This window comes from Nelusetta ayraudi, unplaced genomic scaffold (assembly GCF_046127955.1).
Source record: "Nelusetta ayraudi isolate G7.1 ecotype Tasmania unplaced genomic scaffold, CSIRO-AGI_Nayr_v1 ptg000005l, whole genome shotgun sequence".
Lineage (NCBI taxonomy): Eukaryota > Metazoa > Chordata > Actinopteri > Tetraodontiformes > Monacanthidae > Nelusetta > Nelusetta ayraudi.
Genome location: NW_027466055.1, coordinates 7754653 through 7772674, shown reverse-complemented (window position 1 = coordinate 7772674; position 18022 = coordinate 7754653). Strand labels below are relative to the sequence as shown.

Genomic DNA, 18022 nt, shown 5'->3' with positions numbered 1-18022 from the left:
TTAGCCAAGATGAGGTGCAACCAAACCGTCATCACACACAAAATTAGCAGATTAGAATTGAAGCAAGGGGCCGAGGGTGGTAGAGTGCGAAAATAAAAATGTCAATGAAAATTTACTCCCAACTGATTTCGATTAAATGGCTGCTCCTCTTCAGCCGCCGTCAAAGGAGCCACTAATTGTTGACTTTTATCACCAGAAATGAGTCTTATCCGCTTTGAGATAACCCCAGACCTTAAATCCACTTTCTCTCTGCTTAAGTCTGTCCCCGTACGGTCGTCTGTGATCAGGCTCGTTTAAGCCCCTCGGCTCCAAGGTTAATTTGCGAGCTGTTTGGAGCCTTATGATACCTTGACTGACTGCCGGCCGGGGCTGTTGTAATTTCCAGTGAAATAGCGATGACCTTTTCTCGAGAGGCCCCGCCAATTCCCCGAGTATCGTTTTCTCCTTTCTATTTTTTTTTTGTTTCGTCTGGGCCCTAAATTAACCAGGTGGCACTGGTTTTTACTACTCTCCTTTGATTACCTGTTATAATCGTAATAGCTTAGCATTGACGCAATGGGCAATAAATTTCAGGAGTTACAGTGTCATTTCCTTGCTAATGCTATTATTGCTGGATTTATGGTCCAGGCCTTTTTATTTTTGGGCTGTGGGACTTTTGTTTGGTCACACACACACACACACACACACACACACACACACACGTACACACACACACACACACAGAAACACGCACAACATGGCAAAAAGTACGTAGCAGGTGGAGGACTGAATTAAAGATACAGGCGGCAGCGGATCCGCTGTGTGCACGCAGTGAAGCGAGCAGCAGCAGCAGCAGCAGCAGCAGCAGCAGCAGCAGCACCAGCAGCAGCTCACTCTTGCACTGGGGAGATACGTGCGAGGTTGCGGGAGGCGGGGTCTGTGGATTTGGGCATTACACACTTGGACAGTTATCAAGGTTCAGCAGGTTTTCGAGCCCCCCCCTTTCTGCCATGTTTGGACGTGGGGCCCTTGTCCTCCCTCTTGTGTCTATTCCTGGCCTGCTGCAGAGACGCTCTCGCCGAGAACTCTCCAGGAGCCAGTCATCCGTTACTTCATTTTCTGCCTGTGTTTCATTCCCCTCTGTGTGTGTGTGTGTGTGTGTGTGTTTTTGTTTTTAATCATCTCCCCCTGTGTCTCACTTGTGTCATTAACAGAGGTGCGATCAGAGGAGAGGGGCATGCTGGAGAAAGCTGGGGTCGTTCAGAGCTTCACAGTGGGCGTGGCTCCCATTGTTGTGGTCATATCAAGCGTGTGCACTTTTACCCTGCACATGGCTTTGGGCTATGACCTCACCGCGGCCGAGGTATTTAAATACGGAAGTGTCCGTACTGCTCAGTTTTCATGCATGATTTATCGGCCGTCGACCGTGGGAAATGCGCTTAGCATTTTCTGCGCGAGCCAACCGGTGACATGAAAAATTTAAATTCCTCGGACTTTATGAACATATATGGGGAGTTCTGTCGGCAGAAATAGCCAGCGGGAGGGTAATGCCGAAGAATGAATGCCTCTATGCCGCTTCCCATTCCAGGCGTTCACCATGGTGGCAGTCTTTAACTCCATGACCTTTGCCCTCAAAGTCACACCGCTGGCCGTGAGGGCGCTGTCAGAGGGGGCGGTGGCTGTCAAGAGGTTTCAGGTGAGGAAAGAAAATCCCCAAAAAACGGCACCCACATACACTTCTCCAACACAAAACCACTGCTGTTTGTTTTCTCTTTGCTATTGAGCCGCTGCTCTCTGCTGGTTAACCTGAGTTCTTGACTAATTTACTCCTCCCAGTTAGTTTCACCCTTCTGGTCCATAAAAACACACCGTTTGGCTTTGTGTTACTCTGATCTGGCAGTGCAGCAACAGCACTCACATACGTACGATCACTCATGATGTACCAGGGATTGGTGTCAGTGTCCAGTTTTCTGAGGGAAGATGTGAGCAACTTTGCCATGATGATTACACATCTAATAGCAAAAAAACCTTTTAAGATTAAACATGTTTTTCTTGTAATCTCCTCCTGCAACCAGCAGAGAGCTGAGCGTAAAACTGGAGCCACTTCTTGTTTTGCTCTTCCTCATCACTTGTCCCTACCCCATGTACGGTATGTTTACGCGACGGGAGTAGGTTGACCTCCAACAGCCATGTAGCTTATATGACAGAGGAAGATTCTGAACCCTGGTGTGCCACGAGGAGGGCCCCTCGAAAACAAGACACGGAGGTATAAATAGAAGTCTCAGAGACCGCAAACGCTGGTATGTCGGTGGTATACGCTGGTGGTATACACTGGCCCAACTCAGGTTACATAAGCATGCAGGACACACCGTGGGTCTAGTTTGCAAGTATTAGACGAAAAGTCGGAGATGCCCAATGATTTTCTCTCAGACTGTCACGAAAGTCACAGCGTCGACTCACCGCATGATATATAAAAATGAACTCAGTGGTGAGAACGGCTTTGTTATGTTGCTGCTTACTATAGAGTCTCTGTTTGCTACACTGTGCTTGCATCCAAAGTATAATAAAGGTCCTTTTTAGCATTTTTTCGGCAGATGTTAACCATTGAGAAGCTGAATTTAGCGTTAGCCTTGCCTGTTAAGGGAAGAACAATTCTTAAACCCCTGTGGCAAATACTTTTCTTTTTTTTTCTTTTTTTTTATTTGTATGTATTTATTTATTTTCTTCTGCATATTTGAAATATAACCACACTGACTGAGGTATTGTTACGTGGGGCAATATATTTCAGCAACCGTTTTTATTATAATTTGCTGTTGTGAGAGGCCAAGGAGCACCCAAGTGTGTCTTGAGCCCGAGGCTGAGTGACAAATCGACACCAACATCAGCTGTGCGTCAAACTTAAAAATAAGCGCCAACAGAGATGTGAAGCTTGCACGTAATCCTGTTTCGCTGTTGCCGTCCACACACTGTGGGCTTCAAAGACGGAAAGAAAGAAAGAAGGAAACATTTTGGAACAAAAAATAGTCAATGTATGAGGTCTGTCTCTGCAGAGGCTCTTCATGATGGAAGACCGGCAGGTCGTCGCCGTCAAGATGGAGGACCCGAGCAACGCGGTGGAGTTCCGGGACGTGACGCTGGCGTGGGAGAAGGCGCGGCCGCCGCCGGCGCCCAGGAGCCACCCCCCCCCCAAGAAGCGAGGCGGGATGATGCGGGTCCTGCGCCGGGAGAAGCTCAGCCTGTACATTCCCAGTGAGGACAGCAAGGGGAGCCAGGACAGCCCCAACACGCAGAGTCTGCTCACCAACATGGAGCAGGAGAGTCCGCAGAGCACCATCTCCTCCACGCAGAGCATCCGCCCGCCGCTGCACAAGACCCTGCACCGCATCGACCTGCGCGTCAAGAAGGTAAACGCATCGGAGGAGCCGGAGGGATTGGGTTTTTTTTTCTCCGCGGTTGTTATATTTCCTCCTTGTTTTCAGGGCTCGCTGGTTGGAATCTGTGGCGGCGTCGGCAGCGGGAAGAGCTCGCTGCTGTCAGCTCTGCTGGGACAGGTGACTTTCAGCTTGACCACCAATGTTGTCAAACACCAAGTTGTGCTGTCACATTGGTGACAGCACAACTCAAGAATCCATAATGAATCACACTTACACATTAATATCACCTCGTCGAGAAACATTTTTTGAAACACTTTTCCAGCATTTAAAATGAATAAGCTCGCGTTCACACCTAAGCATGTTGGCTATGTTGGCTGCTACTCCAATACATTACACGTCCAACATGGCATTTACATTATTTATTGCAGATGATTCGACAAATAAATCCTCTGGGTTCATTGGATTCAGAGGTTTAGGCTCTCGTGAGTGCCCTTGGTGTCGCAGACTCAACATGTGATTGGTTATCGCAACTGACTGTGTGGCCCGTTCACTTACAGCTCACTGGAGCTCTGTTGATTGTGAAGGCCTCAAGAGGATTTCAGAGAACCTGACAACACAAGCTAGATGAAATATGATTGAAATGATTTGGTACAATCTCTACCATAATATTGGCAGCTGCTCAACCAAATGGATGTAACATGAGCAGAACAGAATATGAAAAATAATTTTGTTAGATAATCACCAAAAATAGTTTTCAGAGTATTTCAGAAGAGAGGGACTAACTGGCCCGGATGGCCTCTACTGCAATGAAGTGAATACTGGCGTCAAAAGGAGACGCACACAGACACAAAACTGATACACAATCTGAAGAGGAAACGCTTGATGTTTTCCAACGCTGCATGTTTTTGTCTCCGCTGCAGATGACCCTGCTGGAGGGGAACCTGGCCGCCAGCGGGGGCTTCGCCTACGTGTCTCAACAGGCCTGGGTCCTGAATGAGTCGCTGAAGGAGAACATTCTGTTTGGGAGCGAATATGACCAAGACAAGTGAGAGCCGGCGCTGTGTAATTACGATAGGGATCAAGGAAGTGCGGTCATTATTCTCTGATTGGATTTCCTCTTGTTGTCCTCAACAGATACAACGCCGTCCTGGAGGCTTGCGGTCTTCTCCAGGACCTCGCAGAACTGCCGTACGGAGAGATGACCGAGGTATCTGTCAGCGTCCTTATCTCCTCTCATCTTTATCACGCCCTCATCTTTTACTCTTCAAGCGGGACTCCAGCGGAAGAGCCTTAGAACTCTGATCAGATATCCAGAGAACATCCTATTTAGAGGCGCTTCCTGAGAGTTACAGTTGTGTATCTTCTCTCTTGTCAGATTGGAGAGAGGGGCGTCAACCTGAGCGGGGGGCAGCGGCAGAGGGTGGGCTTGGCCCGCGCGCTCTACAGCGACCGGCCCATCCTGCTCCTGGACGACCCTCTCAGCGCCGTGGACGCCTGCGTGGGTTCCCACGTCTTCCACAAGGCCATCAAAGAGTTTTCCAAAGGCAAGACCATCCTCTTCGTCACCCACCAGCTGCAGGTAAGAGGCTCGTCTGCAAATGTCACCAGAGCGCCTCGAAAGGTCACACGTTGCTGGAATCCAGTGGGGGGTTAATTAGCCCCAAAACTCCAAACAGATATATTTGCCATAGTTTGCCCATGCCTGGTTTACAGTCTCCCATTAAAATGCTCAATTTTTTGCTGGAAATTCCACATTTGGGTTTGGAATAAACAAGGGTACAATGGCCACTAACGCGAAAGAGGAAGGAATGCCCTGGGAAAAAAAAACAGTCCCGCACAATCAATTTCCCTCTTTCTCTCTGCTTACTTCCTAGTACCTTCCCGAGTGCGACCTCGTGATCCTGATGAGGGACGGCCAGATCGCCGAGAACGGCAGCCACACTCAGCTAATGGCCAAAGCGCGTGACTACGCCGCACTCTTCACCAGTATGCAACAGGAGGTGAGGCCTGGTCCTGCCGGAGGTGTCGGCCTGGTCTTGAACAAGGCCAGGCTGCACAATAACACACTGAACATTACACGCTGAATTATGCATCAGCCCTGAAAGGCAAGGCCAGTCGCCGGGAAATGTTAATGCATACACGGCCTTTTATTATGTATGCGTGCATTGATTTTACCGGTGTGCTGCCGAGGAGCGATATCTCACTTTAAACGACTTTGTCCCTGTTGTGTGTTTTTGGAACGGCGTGACTCCATTTTTTTTCCCCACCCGTCTCTCGTAGAATCTGGTGAAAGAGAATTTTAAAAACAAGCATCGGAGGGCAAGTGCCAAGAAGGCCGACGGCGCCATGGACGTCGCCAAGGTCAGGCAGAAAGTGGAAAGCAGGAGACGAGGTGAGGGACGCCGCCAGCCGCGTTTCACTGTGCACACGAGGCGACGTGGAGAAAACTCACTCTGTCCTCCCGCACGCAGAGCCGCTGATGAAACCGGAGGAGAAGGGCTCGGGCGATGTCAGCTGGTCCGTCTACGGCGCCTACATCAAGGCGGCGGGAGGCCCCGTCGTCTTCATCATCAACGCCTTCCTCTTCCTGTCCACCACTGGCAGCATCGCCTTCAGCAACTGGTGGCTCAGCCACTGGATCAAGCAAGGCAGCGGCGCCGGCGCAGCAGAGGTTCGCCTCCTTTTTACGCCGTTGAGTTATCGCTCGCGTATCGGCTCCCTCCTCCCCCCTCGGAAGAAAAAAAGCGCAGCGCGAGGAGTAACCGCCGCCTCTTGAGGGATGTCTGGTCGGCGCCGGCGAATTAATCTGAATGCGCATGATTAAAAAGTAACGGCGCTGCGGTAAAGTTAATTAAAAACGAGTGCTAGCAGTGAAGAAACAGATGTGCGGCGGCTGTGATGGAGGAGTGTGCTCGGAATGGTAAACATCACCCGAGTGACTGATTCCCATCCGCTGCTTTTGTGCATTTTCTCTATTTCATTACGAGCAAAATTCCTACCTTGGGAGCAAAAAAAAAAAAATATTTGAATTTTTTTTTTTTTTTTTTTTTTTTTTTTTTCCTGGATTGTAATTTATGTCTGCGCGTCGCCCCGCAGAACTCGTCCTTCATCCTGGAAAACGGGACGACGACGGCCGGCAGCATGAGGCTCAACCCTCACATCCAGTATTACTCCACCGTCTACGTGGTATCCATGGGAGCGGCTCTGGTCCTGAAGACCGTGAGAGGCCTGGTGTTTGTAAAGGTAAGCCCGCCCACCACCACCCCCGCCGCCACATAACAACATACACAGGCGGCATGCGGTTAAGTGGTGCTTCTGTCCGATTGTCTTTGCGTCAGGTGTCGTCAAACACTCAAGGTTTTCCAGCGCCGTAATTGAAAAAGGCCTCTGAGCCAGATCCATTTATCTGGTCGCTGCTGCTGTGTGTGTGTGTGTGTGTGTGTGTGTGTGTGTGTGTGTGTGTTCGTGCACATGCATTTGCAGGAAGGATGTGTGTGTGTGCCAGCTTCCTCGTCCCCCCACGGGCCGACATCCTCTTCCAGCTAACCCTTCCTGACACTGTGTCGTCGAGGTTAGGTCCGCACGTTAATGCGTGCCACTTGAAATTGCTAATTTTTCATTTATCTTTTTTTTTCCCCTCTTCCCAAAGATGGCTAATCTTTTCCTTTTTTTTTTTCATTTCTCACCCCCAGCTCTGATGAGATCTCCGGGACAGTTGAATATTCCATTAACAGAATTAATTTGTTCTCCACTGCCACATGTAATTTAGGTCCAAGTGCTGAAATGTCTCTCGCTCATTAGGTCCTGACCTTTATGTCAGCCTCGCAGAAACTCATTATAATGGAGGATTTGACAGCTCGCCTTCCGCTGGGGTTTTTTTTTTTTTTTTTCATAGGGGGGGGGGGGGGGGCGGAGAATCCCTCGGAGCAACAACGTGCGCACGTAAAGCATACGGTGGCGTAGCATGCGGGGGCTCTGCGGTGTAAAAAGTTTGACGAGACTCCCTGGCCGGCCGTCTTCGTCGCTCGGGGCTCCGCGTTCGATTCTCCCGAGTTTGTCTTTTTTACGCGTGCCAGGTGTGGCGCTCAAAACTCACCGTCTCGCTCCGTGTCGACAGTGCACCGTCAAGGCTGCCTCCGTGCTCCACGACAAGCTCTTCCGCCGCCTCCTGCTCAGCCCCATGCGCTTCTTCGACACGACACCCCTGGGCCGAATCCTGACTCGCTTCTCCCGGGACATGGACGAGGGTGAGTTGTGATTCGTCTTGACTGGGAACCTTTTCGGAGAAGTTCTCCGTCAGCCGAGTCGCTCCGGTTGTCGGAGACCCTCGCCCTGGGGGCGTGGCGTCCCGTCATCTGTTTTTCTACCGTCTCCTTGTAGCTTTTTGACATGTGGGCTTGCTTTTTTTTTTCGCTGGGTGGATCATTTTTTTGTAGTTTTATTTTCCTCGGGCTTCTCTGTCGAAAAGCTACAGGAGCACGGAAAGTTTTGGCCGTGGAGACGAACTGACGAACACGAGCTGTTTTGTCTCTTCTGCAACAGTTGACGTGCGCCTCACCATGCAAACGGAGATGCTGCTCCAGAACTTGACCCTGGTGCTGTTTTGCTTGGGGATGGTGAGCATCGTCTTCCCCTGGTTCCTCGTCTCCATCCTGCCGCTGGCGCTCTTCCTCTACGTCATCAAGCGCGTGTCCAGGTCAGTGAGGTCCCACTTCGGGGGGGCCAGCCTTTGAAATCTGTGCTGGTTTTGGGGGCAAGTTAAGCTTCGAGATCAGACTCAGGCAACTTCTATTGATCCCATTAAGAGCCCTTGAAATGCAGCTCCCCCCTTCCTGCACACGCATCCAAACAACAGACAAGAGGTCAGAGAAGGACACCAGTCAGTTAAATTAGCAAAGTTAAAGACTTTACATGAAATGCATTTGAACTGATTAATACTGGCAACTGAGGATTAAAAGATTTCTATAAATAGTTTTCTCTTTCAAAGCGACTAGGTTGCGCCTAACTTGCGTCGAAATGGACCAACTGAGATAACCGACACACAGAGGTTCCCACTCTGACCATCGTGTTGGTCTCCAGCCTCACTCACCCACAAGATGACATCAGCGCAGCAGCTTTCTCAGCCTTTTCTCAGTCACATAATCATCTTACAGTTGAAAAGAGGAACATTTTTTAATAGCCATTGACGTCGACTGCAAAACCTTTGTGTATGTTTTTTTTTTTTGTTATTTGTTGAGGCGAAGCAGCAGTCTTGAGGTCTGTCTGGCTGAGCTCAGAAGGTAAACGCTGAGCTGAGTGCAAGTCTCCACTCGTTCCTTTAGAAAGAGGCCCGTGTCTGTAGCCGCCACTGTCACCAGTGAATGTGTCTCTTGTTCTCCCTTCCACAGGCACATGGTTCTCATCACTGCACAGAGAAATACGGGAAAACTTCAGTTCAGCTTCAGTCAGTTGTAGCAGCTTATAGTGCGTGTAGTGTATATACATGGTGTGTATGAAGATCCAAGATGTGTGGGAGCACAAACGAGGACATCTACCTTGAGTTTGAATATTTACATCAGAAAGCTGGCCAGCAAAAAAAAAAAAAAAAAAAGAGTTTGCAAGAATATAGAAATCTGAGTCTGTATGTGACACTGTCAGACACCTCTGTCTGATTACATGATCATGCAGTAGTTGTTGTTCGTGAGTGTTTTATTTGCAGCGAAACACGCAATATAAAGGGGAATCTTACCGAGAGGAACACTGGCGCCTTGGGAAATAACCCCGCTGTTTTCTATTTCCCCCGTCTCGGAGCTCAGGAGGAGCGCGACTGTTATTGTTATTGTCACGCAGGTGTTAAGTCAGGAAGAGCAGAGACAGAAAGCAGGAAGTTGCAAAGCGTTTCACAGTAACGAATAACAACACAGTCCGTTTTTCTTCTTCGCCATAAGGTCAGGCAAGTTCACTCGGAACAGCATTAATCAGTAGATGAGTAGGACTCGTAGGAGGAGAAAATGTGTTTATAGTACAAAAAAATTCACCCTTGACTGTTTAAAGGCAGACAGTTTCAGTATGTGATGCTCAGCTTTGATTAGTGGGGTTTCCAGTCACAGCCATGCCAAAAATAGGTCAGCAGCCACCCATAGGAGCTCACTGAGAGACCTTTTCTCCCAACATGATGGAGACACACATAGATGTTTCGCCGAACCGGCGAACCCATTTAAATCACCCACTTCCAGACCGGCCTTTATTGAGATGTGAAATGAAACGGCCCGGGGCGTAAACATGTTTGTCTGTCCCTCGCTCTGCTGGGCTGTTGTGAGAGGGAGACAAGAGAGAGGGAGAGAGGGAGAGGGAGAGGGAGTGAGAGAGAGAGAAAGAGAGACAGAGAGAGAGAGAGAGAGAGAAAGAGAACCCCGCAAATGATTCACGGGAGATTTTTAATTCACATGCACAGTCCGTTCCATCCCGGCGGCTCGACGCAGAGCCTCGCCTCTCGTCAATAAAAGTGTCTGGTGTCCGCGAACCGCCGGTTGGGCGCGCGCGCTCGTGTGCCTCGCATGCACAAGACACTTGGAGACAAGCTGAGCTCTGTGGCGTCGGCGCTGATCCCTCTCCGCCTCGTCACCACCTCTGTGCAGCACAGGCACTTCGTTACTGCCGATGCATTTTTCATTCCCTCCAATCCCGACTGCTGCTTTTTCATTTTTTAATATTTACCTGTTTTAATATCGGTGTTTCGGTGAAGATGAATGACTGCAAAGGGATTTCTTTTTCTTTTGAACACATGCCGTTCTTTTCCCTTTTAGGAGATCAAATTCCCGTCTGAAAGGTTTTGGGCCCACTCGCATGTTTTTGCATGTATTTTCCCTCACTGTGGCTCGCTGAGAGAATGGAATTTCTGCAAAGACACAAATGTCAGCACACGTGTTTGCACACAGGACCCACCATGTTATTAATGTTATTATTCGCACAAGCCTGACCAGAGTGGGAGCTATCCAAGCTTTGCCAAGATTTTAAGAATTTATTTATTTTTACAGCGACATGGTGCTTCCATATCGCTGTAAAAAAGAAACCTATATAAAATGTACAAAAAGCCACCTTGTTTCAGTCCAACGCAGAGTACAGTTGGATAAAATCTCCCATTTTTTCCTGCAGGGTTCTGGTTCGTGAGCTGAAGCGCCTGGAGAACATCAGCCAGTCTCCGTTTACCTCTCACATCACCAGCAGCCTGCAGGGACTCTCCACCATCCACGCCTACGGACGAGGGCACCACTTCCTCCAAAGGTGCGCTCCACGGTCCGCAGAGACGGACACCATTTAACTGTCATTTTGTCTTATCTCCTCCACTATCTGCCAGCTGAGTAGAGTGAAGCATGACGAGAAGGGGGGGAGGGGGTATTTGAAACCTTCTTCTCCTCCCAGCCTGGTAATGTGTTTTTTTTTATTTATTTTTTTTATCTCTCTGTCCCTGCAGATATCAGGAGCTTCTGGACACCAACCAGGCCTCCAACTACCTCTTCAGCTGCGCCATGCGCTGGCTCGCTGTCCGCCTGGATCTTATCAGCATCTCTCTTATCACCGGCGTTGCGCTTCTCATTGTCTTCATGCACAACCAGATACCTCCTGCCTATGCAGGCCTGGCCATATCGTACGCAGTGCAGGTCTGTAAACAAAGTCACAGTCTGAGGTCTGATGAAAGTGTTCAAGTGTTTGTCAAAGTTTCGTTCGAAAACCCATTTCAAGATCTTTGTTTTTTTCATCCCAAACTCCTTTACTGTACAGTTACTGTATTATGCAGTCAATTATCCAGAAACTTAGATCTCCGGAAAACAACGGAAAACATAGCCTTCTCTTTACAGTCTCCATTAAAAAAAAACCTTCCACATAATTTGGAAGTAAAAGAGCTGCATAGATGTGAGGGAACTACTTTCTCTTTGCGACATAACAAAGGGGTTTGCTTGATTCTCTTTTCTCAGACACTTTTTGAAAATTGCATTGAGCAAAATGAGTAAACAATGGTCTTTTGGTCAAAACATTCAGAGGTTCAACTGGTTCATCCACTTTAGTTGCCTCCCAGGGCTGATAGTGTATTTAAATCCTTTATTTATTATTTAGCTTATTGATTTTATATGCTTTCATGTGATGTGTTCTTGATGCATCTTAAGGTTTAAGCTTCCAAATTGTACTGAAGTGTTTATTCATCTCAGCTCTACTTGTTTATTGTGCAGAGCTTTCATCCCATTTTCCTGACCGTGTTTTTGCTCCCTGAGTGTTTCATTACCTCAAATCAAAAGCATCATGTTTTAACTCTCGTCATTATTAGTGCATCTGTTTTTCTTGGAAACGACCCCACTGTTTTTGTTGTGCTTGTTTCGTCGCTAATTGAAGAGAAAGAGACGCTAATAAAGCTCACTGTCCGACTCTTCTTGCTTCTTCCTGTTTTAACCTCCAGCTCACGGGCCTGTTCCAGTTCACCGTGCGTCTGCTGACCGAGACCGAAGCTCGCTTCACTTCGGTGGAAAGGATCAATCATTACATAAAGGTGAGGCCACTGTGGACTGAGGATTATGTGGCTCACAGACATATCTCAGACGAAAACACGCCGACTGTCATCACTCCATGTGATGCTTTCCAGGGAAACTGCCTGCTTATCGTCCAGAGGTGTTGTCTTTTTTTTCATAATCGTGACACAGGTGATTGTATGTGTGTGACGAGCTGCGCGGTGGGGATGCTGATAAATACCCAGCCTGTGATGTCTGCACAAAGCGGAGAAAACGGAGCAGGGGATTAACTCGAGTTGTCAAACTGCAAAAAGATACAAATGTGGGCTGAGCTTTTTATCCTCCCGCGCTGTTGAAAGCTGTGGCCGGAGGCACTGTGTTGTCTGCTTGTCCACCTCTGCATATCTTACCACCTTGAATGAAATTCCCCCAAATTTGGCATGCCGGGCGAGCACAGCCAGGTTTAGCACATCTGCATTAACAATCTGCCGTTTGAATTCAGGGCAGCAATCTAAAGCTTCGTATTCCTCCGCAAACTCTGTTTGCTACATTGAGCTTCCGGTTCGTGGATGCGTGCTGAGATGCTCGTCCAGTAACAGGAATGATGACTTCAGACGAGTCTCGTTTCGGGGGGGTGTTTTGCGCCTCGCTGCCAGATTTAGGAGAATAATCCCCGACGCTGTCGCTGTTTCTTCATCTCAGTCTCTGGAGAGCGAAGCGCCGCGACAGAGTCCCGCAGCGGCCGCTCCCGCCGTCTCCTGGCCCCAGCAGGGGAAGATCACCTTCCACAACGTGGAGATGCGCTACCGTGACAACCTGCCGCACGTGCTCAGGAACTTGTCCTTCACCATCCTGCCCGAGGAGACCATCGGCATCGTGGGCCGCACGGGCTCAGGTACGAGTGGCCTCTTGCTTTTTTTGTTTGTTCGTTTCTTTTCCCTCTGAACCTTTTTCAGATTGCGCAGTTTAAATTTTGAATTTTCTTTCTCTGGCAGGAAAGTCCTCCCTGGGTGTCGCTCTGTTTAGGCTGGTGGAGCTGGCCGGTGGCTCCATCATCGTCGATGGGATCAATATCGCGCAGATCGGCCTGGATGACCTGCGAAGCAAGATAGCCATCATTCCTCAAGAGCCGGTGCTCTTCATCGGAACGGTCAGGTAATGCCAGCAGCGATAATTACAGCTTTGCAATTCATGGATTATTCCGCGCTGAACTCAAAATTGGAAAAAATGCGCAGCCGCCGGGAATAAATAAGAAGTGCTTTTAAATAAGCGTTTCATGGGAAATCCGTACTTTGTGGCCTTCGGTGCAACAATGATGTGAAATTGTGCATCTGTCAAAGGTCTTATGTATAATACACTCAGTGCTGACGAGATAAAATCAGATTGAAAAGAGAGGACACGTTTGCGAAGATGATAACCTGAGCAAAAAGTACATCGTTAAATGCTTTTATTGTGACAGTACATTGATCCGTTCAGGTACGTTTTTATTTGAATGATCAGAAGCCAGCAGCTCAGATGGATGGTAGCTTCGGTAACTTCAGAAATGAATCTGTAAGCTTTTGGTTAGTCCAGGCGTGGGCAAACTACGGCCCAGGGACCATATGCGGCCCATTAAGCCTTATAATCCGGCCCGCTGAACTTGAAGAAATTATATTAGGAGTAAGTAATAAAATAGCTGCATTTCATCCTTTTTTTTTCTTTTTTTTTCTGTTTTTAGACACATTTCAGTGAAGAGCTAAATACTTGCGGGGCTTTTAAGACACATATTTTGCTGCATTTTTTCCTCCTATGAGGAATTCACCAAAACACTCCATCCATCGGCTCCTGCTCCTGATTGTAGAACCCATTGTGGCCCACGTGTCAAACATATAGACTAAACCCCTGGTTTAGTCAGTCTGCTTTCGCTGAAATAAAGATGTTTTTACATCAATATTGAGCAGTGTAAATTGTTCCTCTCCTCTCTTCAACTTAAAAATGTCCCTCCGGCCCTCTGTTAGCCTAAAGATTGTTTTCATTTCGTCGCATTTATCAAGGCAAACTAGATATTCTTCGCTGTGTTCAGGCCCAGGGAGGGTTGGGGAAAGTTTCATTACTACGAATGTAAAGCCATGCCAGAGGGAAATCATAGCAAAAGCAGGAGAGAGAGAGAGGGGGAAAAAAAGGTGCTGTGTAGTAGAAAATAAAATGCAAGATGAGTTGTGGCAAATTGCAGTCGGGGCCGATTCAGAAACAAACCATCAGCACTGCTTTTATGAAACCTCAGTCACTTTGGGGATCCTGACCGTGTCGCCCCCTTCAGGCTCGCATTTGACCTTTGTCAGCCTAAAAGACGAGAGTCAGCGATACACCAAACCTCTCATCTCCGCGTGAGCTTCCGTCACGCTTCTCCGAGTGTGCGCGCTCACGCCTTGTTTTTTTTCCTCTTCCCACAACAGAACCAACCTGGACCCGTGGGATCAATACTCTGATGCCCAGATCTGGGAGGCTCTGGAGAAGACGCACATCAAGGAGATGGTTAGTGGCTGTAACAGCGTTACCTCAGATTGTGCGTCACTCTCTGGTTGTCCCCCCCTGCTGTCCTCACATCTGTGTGTCACCTCCCGCAGGTGAGCCAGCTGCCTCACTCGCTGCAGTCGGAGGTGACGGAGAACGGAGAGAACTTCTCCGTGGGGGAACGCCAGCTTCTCTGCGTGGCCCGGGCCCTGCTGCGCAACAGCAAGGTGCTAATTGTGGAAATGCGTTTGTTCGTCTTGTCGATGGGAAACGTTCCGTCACGCCTGTGACAGCCACGCCGGTCAGACACTCCCCCCCCCCCCCTGCTTTTAATAATGAGGAGACCAAAACTCTCCAGTCACGGAGGAATCAGCGTGCACCTGTTGTTGGGTTAACACTGCCACCCAACGGCAGGCATTGGAACTGCGTGCATTGTGGGGGGAACATGACACAGATTGTAACCGTGAAGGGGTTTCCGCACCGTGTGTGGGAAGATGTTGCGTCATTGCTCTTTGTCAGATGCAAAAGAGAGAGAGAGAGAAAAATAAACTGGTGTTGATCGTGTCGTCGCTGCGGTTGTGTTTCCAGATCCTGATTCTGGACGAGGCCACGGCAGCCATCGACACGGAGACGGACCGTCTCATCCAGGAGACCATTCACAGCGTGTTTGGCAGCTGCACCACCCTGATCATTGCCCACCGTCTCAACACAGTGATGAGCTGCAACAGGATCATGGTCATGGAAAACGGCCAGGTGCGTGTGAGCGCGTCACAACTCTTGTGAATGTCACAGCTTGTTTTTGAGTCTGCACACGTCTGATTCACTGCGTGTGTGTGTGCGCGAGCCGTCATGGGGTCAACAGTAGGAGGCAGGAACCAGTTGACTGATGCAGTTGTCTGATAGAGCAACACGCCCAAATACTTCCTGGTTTCAGCCCCAGTTTTGTTCTCAGTCACAGTTTCAGAGTCTTTTCACCAGCCATTAATGTACGTTTAAGCACCTGGTTCTGGTTTCGTCACGTATTACAACAAGACGCAAGTACAGAAGACACACGCGAGTGTAGACAAAACATTCTTGTGAACTCGATGAAGAAATACAGCAAACACTGTGTGCGATCTTCACACAAAAATCTCCTCGTAAACATACCAAAAAAGTGCTCCTGGTGGAGACAAAGCCAATCATCTTCTCTCAAATGTGTTTTCCCCGCCATTCTCAATCTTGATTCTTTGATGCATGCGTTCAATTTATTCAGCAGTTTTTCCCTAATTTGATACGTCGCATCTGCAGCGCGTTTCTGTGTCGGTTGTGCTGTTGCTGTTTGCGGGTCTCTTTGAAAGGGACATTGCCACGCGTAGCCACTGTTCTTTCCATGTACGCTTTGTGCAGTTCTCGCCGCCACTTAGCCAGCGCGCAAGGTTATTGAAGTGTTCAGTTAATGGATTTGCAACCATTTTAATAGCTGTCATTATTGCTGCGAAGTCCCCCCCCCCCCTCATCATTATCATTATTCTCAGCCATAAGTGTACCGTTTCAAAAATGGGAGGTATAAAAGAAGTAAAGAAAAACTGAAAAAAGGTTCAATATCTTTTTTATTTAATACTTAACATTCGTTCAGATTTGAAAGCCAAGTTTCTTTTTTTTACTTCTGCACGTGTAATGTTGCATGTGTCCGAGGCATCACATTTGAAGGCAAACATCGCTGATCGTCAAGCCTCGGTCCCAGGAGGTTGTATCATGCAAATGCAAAAACCGAACGAGGCGATATGATGAGACATGTTCCATGAAATTCAAATTCATCTCGCACACTGCCTATGGGAAGTGGCCCAGGTTGCTGTATTCTCTGATGACACAACATGTCCTCATTTCTGTTTACTGTACGCCAGTTTGAGTAATCAAGACCGGATGTTTACGCTGATGCCAATCGACGTTCTGTTCTCTTCCATTCTGTTCTCCCCCCGGCAGATCTTGGAGTTCGACAGCCCTGCTGCCCTGCTGGCAGACGAAAACTCCAGATTCAGAGCCATGGTTGAAGCGTCGGAAAACCAAAGCAGTTAAAGGACCGCCAGTCTGAACTTTGGCACCGCCACCTGGACGAGACAGGAAACACGACTGACTCGATCCTGCCGCAGTGTTTTGTCCTTGTTTTTGTTTTTCACGATAGCTGCTACACACTTGAGTTCGTTTATTTCCAAACCAAAGACACATGCGAGACATTCCTGAAGGGCAGACCTGACAGCCTCCAGCTCATTCAATTGGTCTCGGTCATATCATCGTTAATTTATGGAGGCTGAACTATGGAGTATAAGTGAAACTGAGACAGGACTCTCACAATAGCACTTTATATTTTTATATGGACACATCAGAAGACATGGGGCTTCCTCAGCGGGGGCTGGCTATTAAGTGAGACCATGAAATAGTTTTAGTCAGTTAATTTCCTTTTCTTTAATCTCACACTGCAGGTAATTGCTGTTTTAATAATTGTTCGTAATTATTTAATGCATATGTTTAAAATTATTTGAGGGACTCACTGTCCTGAAAATGTCCTTTTAATGTTTTGTGCTTCAAGCTAAATCATACAAAACTGTTATTACAGTCAAATATAGCATATTTGATATGTGCCTTGAGATTAAAAAAAAAAAAAAAAAAACACTTTCAGGTAATAAAGTGGAGAATAGCTATGGGCGTACGCTCTTTTAAACTGAATGCAAGTACTGTGTTTTTAGGGTGAGACATAGTCTCTTCTAAACCTGAAAGCTGAAGTTTAATAACTGCACTTTTTAGTTTTTAAACATAGAATAATGATTTTACAGGCATTGTTTTAGCACCAGGATGTGATTTTTAGATGATTTAATTTCATAATAATAATAATAGTTTGCCTTATATCAAGTATGTGAAGAACAATCATGGAGAGAGAGATGAATATCGCTACGGTACGTTTTTTCAATATTGTTTTAATATTGAAACCTTTGGGATTGCTTTTATATACTTGTGGTTGTTGCAATATTTTTGTTAAATGTTTTGTTTTTTGTCATTGTTGGTCTTTATTTTAAATTAAAATATTTTTACACAATAAGTGGTCCAGTTATCCAGTTTTTTACATCTTTGGTGGCACCATAACATTTCACGTCTGTATCTGCCGACATGGGTACATCAACAATAATTTCACATTCAGCAGAAAATAAAGTCTGTACTTGGTTGTGAGTCCTTCAGGACTCTGCTTAAGGTGGCTTATTTGCAGAACGCAGAGTAATAACTGTTTATGCACCACTGATTCACCATGTTGTTGAAAATAAACACCAAGTAGACAAACCTTTATACAGGCATCAGTATTATCATCACTCCCTATATTGTATCTCCCAATTATGAGAAGGTGATTTAGAATTTGTAGATCCCCCCCCCCCCCCCCACTGATTTCTTAATTTGATTACTAAACTATCTTCAACTGGCTTGAAAAACAGCAAGTGTTGTTAATCGCACTACTACTAATAATTTAATTTGCGCAAAAACTCACATAATAAGAAATTATACAGAGAGTTAATAATTTAACTGGTCATGGAAGCTGAAGATATCTGAAAAACGATTTGGTCATGAATCAATTTAACTCACAAGACAAACACAGACTTATGAAAAAAAAATCATAATGTGCTTCCAAGGATGGCGAAGACACCCAGGGAACTGTCTCTTTTTTCTGCCATT

At 47.3% G+C, this 18022-nt stretch overlaps 1 protein-coding gene across 2 annotated transcripts in view; it reads left to right on the top strand.

Moving 5' to 3' along the window:
• LOC142877346 (ATP-binding cassette sub-family C member 5) overlaps positions 1-17390 on the top strand; it is a 28007-nt gene extending 10617 nt beyond the window's left edge. For both annotated transcript variants that reach the window (XM_076011861.1, XM_076011869.1), the window contains exons 8-29: positions 1194-1342; positions 1568-1675; positions 3030-3383; positions 3459-3530; positions 4274-4398; positions 4488-4560; positions 4729-4932; positions 5228-5353; positions 5634-5745; positions 5825-6024; positions 6450-6596; positions 7471-7600; positions 7896-8049; positions 10488-10616; positions 10807-10993; positions 11785-11874; positions 12536-12728; positions 12829-12988; positions 14269-14347; positions 14440-14553; positions 14915-15079; positions 16289-17390. In XM_076011861.1, coding sequence (XP_075867976.1) covers positions 1194-1342; positions 1568-1675; positions 3030-3383; positions 3459-3530; positions 4274-4398; positions 4488-4560; positions 4729-4932; positions 5228-5353; positions 5634-5745; positions 5825-6024; positions 6450-6596; positions 7471-7600; positions 7896-8049; positions 10488-10616; positions 10807-10993; positions 11785-11874; positions 12536-12728; positions 12829-12988; positions 14269-14347; positions 14440-14553; positions 14915-15079; positions 16289-16381 — 3164 coding nt within the window. In that variant the 3' untranslated portion in view covers positions 16382-17390. The remainder of the gene's footprint in view (positions 1-1193; positions 1343-1567; positions 1676-3029; positions 3384-3458; positions 3531-4273; positions 4399-4487; positions 4561-4728; positions 4933-5227; positions 5354-5633; positions 5746-5824; positions 6025-6449; positions 6597-7470; positions 7601-7895; positions 8050-10487; positions 10617-10806; positions 10994-11784; positions 11875-12535; positions 12729-12828; positions 12989-14268; positions 14348-14439; positions 14554-14914; positions 15080-16288) is intronic.
• Positions 17391-18022: the final 632 nt, after the last annotated feature.